The sequence below is a fragment of the Morone saxatilis genome, unplaced genomic scaffold (genome assembly GCF_004916995.1).
Source record: "Morone saxatilis isolate NCDOM2014 unplaced genomic scaffold, NCSU_SB_2.0 Contig23, whole genome shotgun sequence".
Lineage (NCBI taxonomy): Eukaryota > Metazoa > Chordata > Actinopteri > Moronidae > Morone > Morone saxatilis.
In genome coordinates, this window is record NW_023339796.1 from 16,297,421 (window position 1) to 16,303,345 (window position 5,925).

At 42.0% G+C, this 5,925-nt stretch overlaps 1 protein-coding gene across 1 annotated transcript in view; it reads left to right on the forward strand.

Moving 5' to 3' along the window:
• LOC118334531 overlaps positions 1 to 5,925 on the forward strand; it is a 22,961-nt gene that overhangs the window by 4,495 nt on the left and 12,541 nt on the right. The window contains exons 3-4 of the mRNA XM_035670455.1: positions 1,455 to 1,635; positions 2,988 to 3,104. Coding sequence (XP_035526348.1) covers positions 1,455 to 1,635; positions 2,988 to 3,104 — 298 coding nt within the window. The remainder of the gene's footprint in view (positions 1 to 1,454; positions 1,636 to 2,987; positions 3,105 to 5,925) is intronic.

Below are 5,925 nucleotides of genomic sequence, written 5' to 3' on the forward strand. Positions count from 1 at the left end.
GGCCCATTGTCTCATGATCCGTCCATGCATGTGTGTATGACCATGCTTACACTGCCTGTGTGCGCCTACAAGTGGAATATAGCAAAGCACTCGACATTTATGAGTCTTGGAGTGCAAACACTGAAGGACAGATGTCACTCGCCGGATTCTTCCACTGGAACACTTTTCCAGAAACACTCCATGACCGTCCTGTATGACAATCACTCCCCTCCCTCCCTCCCTGCCTCCTCCCAGCGCAGGAACAAAAAGACATCTGAGCTATGTGGATGGGGAAGAAAAATCACAGCACTTTGTGCAGCGGCCACCGCGCTCCGGTTTCACAAAGTCTCTGACAGGCGGAGCGGCGCGCTGTTTTTACGCATAGCCTCCAGTCCTGCGAGGCATTGTAGACATTGTTTAGTAGCTGTGTAGTAGACTCCTGAGAAGACACCGGAGCGGCACAGTCTCTGATAACTGGATACCTGAGTCCAAAGTCAGAGAGTTTAAAAAAGAGAGCGAGAGAGAAGCACTTGGAGACGCGGACTGTAGCTGCGTAAAGGCGTGAAGCATGGAGTTTTTACGTTTAAGATCGAGAGAGCAGCATTTTATCAGTTTGAACTTGACATGCAAATCCGCTTAAGACCAGCTGACCCGTAAAAGAAGAAGAAAACAAGGCTTTCGTGCGATCTCGTCCTAAATTAGGGGGCCGCGCCGAGTCCCCTCTTAGACGTTTTTAGATTGTATCGACCTTGACTTCACTTTAAAGAGACGCGTTGAGAAATTTCCCGCAGTGTTATTTACTCATTATCCATACAGGCTGTTTGGAGGCAAGACTGAACAGGTTACTGGAGGTAAGGAGAGGGGAGTCGTGCCTGAAAAACTGGCTTCATTTCATTAAACGTTGATTGGACGTGAGTCAGCAGCACGGGTAGCTAATTGAGGACAAACATTATTATACACCTCTGTCTGACTGTGTGTCCTTCTCTCTCGTCCACCGTGTTGGAGTGTGTATATCACACCAAACAAACTACTATCTAATTAGGTTGTATATAGGCTTTACCCTGCACGCGCCAGGCAGTTGTAAAGTTTATTTTCCTGACCTGGATAGCTTTTCGTCTGTAAACGTCAATCTTAACAAGTCATTTGGTCTCTTATTTGTTTTTCCTAAAATACACTTCCTTTTATTTTAAAAAAAAAAACTGAAAATACGTGTGAGAGAACTCATTCTATCAGAAAATAGAAATAAAATGAGCAGGATACATTTCACACAGAGACATCAGATTTTATAAAACACCTGAATGGGGAAAGGTGCTTAAAGATGATGATAAAAAAGTGAGAGACGGTCTCATCCAGTGATGATAGTTCACTCAAACTTTAAGATTTATTATAAAACTTCAGACGTGTTAAAATAATCTGACTTTAACGCGCAGGTTAACAGTCTGTGTTCACTATCCACCCTCTCTGTTCTGGTCCAGGGTGCTGAGACTCTGCCAAGAAGCCTTGACAGGACAGAGAAAAAGTGATTTTGGCCGCGTAAGAAACGAGGAGGAGGCGCCTCTGGCGTTGAAGCAGAACCCCTTTCGATGGATTCTTCATGTTTGCTTCAGCCTCAGTGGAGACAGCCTGCTCCGAACACTTGCAAGCCGTGACAGCAAGGTGTAAATCATGACACAACGCAGCGTATGGATAGCCACAAACATGGGCTGTACCCAGCGTGGAAGAAGCGGCTCTCCCGTCCTCTCCGGTGCGCACTTGGAGCAGAATGCGCACAGGACAGCCGGTAAGGCGCCATTCAGATTCTATAAAGTTCTCTGTATAGGTATTTACGACAATGTCGTTTAGAAGAATATTGTGGGATATATTTACGCGTAATGTTGCTGTGAAAGCAGACCTGGGCTGTTGTCTTCATGTTTGCTGTGACAACACTGAAAAGACTGTTTGATGTCTGATTTCTTTTCACATCAGTGGCTTTTTGCTGAGCTCCAAACCTTCCCCGCACGCACCTGCCAGCTGTTTTAAGCTCCTCTGAGTCTGGGTCACTGTGACTTGGATTTAGTGTTGGACCTCATTTAGTGTTTATTGTGAAATGCAGTCTAGGAGGAGGATGGTGAAGATGTTTTTTTCTGTGTTTTATGGTGAGAAGTTTTGTGATTTACGGTCTAAGGTGTTTACAAGGTGCTTGAAGGTGACTGTAAATAATGGAAAAATATAAATCAAAGTGAGTGTGATATTATGTGTTCTTATGGATGAGGAGGAAGCAGTGGCAGTCAGGAAGTCTTCCAATGTGACCCTCTCCTGGTGGGCTGCAAATCTAAATATCAAAGTGCTGGTCAAACACACACACACACACACAACACACACGACACACACACACACACACACACACACACACCAACACAGCTGCATCCAGTTCCCTCCTCTGCAGTACCTCTAAGAGAATCAGGGGAAGATCAAGTCTGTTTAAGCTTCAGGTGTTTTGACATGCTGAAAGTCAAGCACATTTCTTTTCAGGTTCAGCTGAAACTGTGTTGATTGTTTAAGCTTTGTGAACTAGAGGTGGGCGATACTTTTGCTGGTGTTTCCACAGACTCTGAACTGTGGATTTTTATCTTTATCAGGCTCACAGTTCAAGTTTGCAGTACTTTCTGTTCTAAACTGTGCAATTTGTCTGGATTTGTCTACTCAAAGATGTAAAAGATCCTACATGATGTGTCACTGAACTTTCATACTTGCTATCTGACTCAATGGCCCACTGACTCACTCAGTCATGTACATACAGTGTTACTCATGCACGCAGACGAGGCTCAGTTGGAGGTCGGCCGACCTCTGATGTTCAGTTCTTGCTTTTGTGTGTGTGTGTGTGCAAGAGCTTTGGCATCACCTGAGACATGTCACACTTCTTAGCAGGCTTCCCTCCACTAAATGCCTGTAAAATGTGTGAAAACATGCCGTCAAGCAACCTTGTTTTTCTTTACTTGTGTCGTTTAAAATCAACAGTTTGTTCTCAGGTTGAACATGAGAGCGTCGCCTCTGCTTCAGGCATCTCGCACTCCCCCGTCACGCTGCCACAGCTTTCACTTCCTCCAGTCAAAGGTCATGGGGTCAGCGGCCCTGCCGAGGGTCAGGTACGGGCGGGCCAGCGCGCTCTCTTTACCAGCAGCCTCCTGATGTGTGGTCTGGTTTGTTTTAACTGGCATGTGGCTTTACGAGAGCTAGCGTGCAGTTTGTTGGTGTTATGGGTTTAACTCTTTCCTTCTCTCATGCTGTTCTGTGTTGCTAGTCAAACTCGCAGCCAGTTAGACACTTGCAATTAAAACGACAAAATAAGTTATCATTATCGCCACTCCTTTATATAGAAACATCTTCATAAATATATTTAAAGCCATTGTGGCTGTAAACAGGCTCTGTCTGTTTGTCTCCCTCGCCCAGTGGTCTTCATTACTCACTAAGCTTTCAGCTGCAGTGCCTGATACTTCAAATATTGCTTTTCTGTATTTCATTTAAGACTGAGATATAGGCCTATTGAGGATAAAACTTCTCATTTTTAGAAAAGATTGCATCTTTCTCATCATTTTTGACAAGAAAAACGTAACGCATATAGTACAGTACCCAACTACAACCAAGGGAAATGACTGGAAAAAAGCAGAAAGGACAAATTCAGTTACTTTTGGAATATTCAGAAAACATTAAAGAACAATGTTCAGGAGCAAATGGTGTAGTCTTTTTCTGCTGACCTTGTCTTCCTTTATCCAAATTCACTTTAATGCTCAGATTGATTTGATTTTAGAAGGCATCATTATATTTCAACATTAGACATTTCTTAGGCTTGTGTTGCTGAGCATGATGTAATATTGAAAAGGCACTAAGGCTAAGTTTACCTCAATGTATACTAGCCACACTAACTTCAGTACAGAAGGCAGTGACTTCACCCATAAATAGCTTGTTTTGTGGATACTTTATAACCAAATGAAATATACATATTAGCTATATTGGGTCAAGAAAAAATATCCCCCACTGAGTGTACCAAAGTTCACTGCCCACTTCTCCACTGTTTGTCTTAAATCGTACATTGCTATGTAATGTTTCAGCAACTTAAGATAAAAATGTTTAATAAAATTAGTGTTACAGTGTTAAATTACAGTTTTATAAACCTGCCTACCTAACCTGTCTAAATGACACTCAAAACCACTTTGTATTCAGGGCTAGCTAGCCAACATGAGGAAATCTGCAATTCTATTAACAAGACTAAAGGCACATTACTGGTTGTAACTGATTCTTTATGTCATAGTTTTAAAATGTAAGCTAGCACAAAATGTGCATGTTTAGTGCTGTCAGACTTGTTTATCCTGTATGTGTAATATGAGATTTTATAAGCACTAAGCAATTTGTTGTTGGCTAATTAAACAATTCAAAAGAATCTGTAAACATTACACCACACTCAATGTTCACCTAAATTTTTTTAAATTTACCAAATTCTCTATAATGCATGATTTCTTGATCTGATAACACATTGTGTTCAAAATGTTTGTAGATTGTTTTACGAGACATAGTAAAAATCAGATAAAAGGCTTGTAGTTAATATAATGTCAATTGTTCTGTGAAAGGAGAACAAGAACAAGACAAATATTAAGACCTTCCAAAAGTTGTGACAGAAATGGGAAGCTTGAAGGGACCTTTAATACCAAAAATGTGTGAAATGTAGGGATCGTTTATAGGCACAACATTATAAGGCAAATAAAAAAAAGCACCATCAAACACAATGACAGACTACAGGCAACAGATTCCAGCATTTTTCTCATTAACACTAAATGCAGTGAAAAAGTTAAAGGAGGGCGCAGTCTTTTCAGATTAGTATAAATCTGTCATTAAAAGACGAATGTGTGCGGTGTGCAGGGATCCTTGTCCTCAGCTGTGTCTCAGCCGCTGTGTGTAGCGTTACTCTAGTTGTTTTGTCCCAGAACTAATGGAGAGAGTGCAGCGAGAGAGATTGATTATGCAACCTGAAGTGCCACAGGGCAACTTCAATCTGGAAGTGCTTAAAGTATGCAACGAACCACAGTGATTCCTTCAGGGCAAATTGAAGGAGGCATGATCTGACAAAAAGGAATTTCAATTTGTTAGATGTATTCCTTCAGACAAATGCTTCCCATGCTACTTCTGTTTTCTGGGTCCTTGCTTTTGTAGCGGTGGACAATCTGGTGTAAGTACGCTGGGGGAATTATTTCTGTCTCTGATCTTGAATTGTTTTGTTGTTGTTGAGCACTTTGACTTCTTCAAGTTCAAACAGCTTAAATTATTTAGAACAAAGCAGCAGTTAATACTTTCGGAGCCGCTGATGAAACATAAAGCAAACTCCTGTCCTTATCGAAAAATCTCCCTCCTTAAAACAACTTTTTCCTCAAAATACAGAAGAATGTTAACTAGCCCAGCGCAGTGTTTGTGTCTGTGAGAGCGTTTTTTGATACAATAAGCTGTATTCTTCTGAAATTAGCAGGTCAGATTCATTAATCATAGCGTCTGAGGGCTGCTTTGAACTATCAGGCCAGGTCATTAAACTCAGTCTGTCTGGGGCATGAGCGGGCGACACGGAAACACTTTGGAGAGCACTGGTTCACCCACAAGACACACTAATAATGACCAGTGTGTGTGTGTGTGTCTGTGTATATGAGCATGTGTGTGTCACAGATGGCCACTTTTCTGAGTGCTACTCTTGGGCTCAGTGTGGGCTTAATTTGGAGAACTAACATGAGATGGGAGCAAGAAAAGGTCGTGAGGGTGGGTGGATGGTGGGAGAGGGGATGTGGGTGTGTGTATGCGGTTTTGTATGAAAGGTGAAGTGTTCTGTGTGCATGTGTGTGTGCAAAGCCACTTTGTAGTGGGAATATCAGTTCTACAAAGTGTGTTTGAGAAAGAAAATAGGTAGGAATAGAAAGAAAAACAGAAACT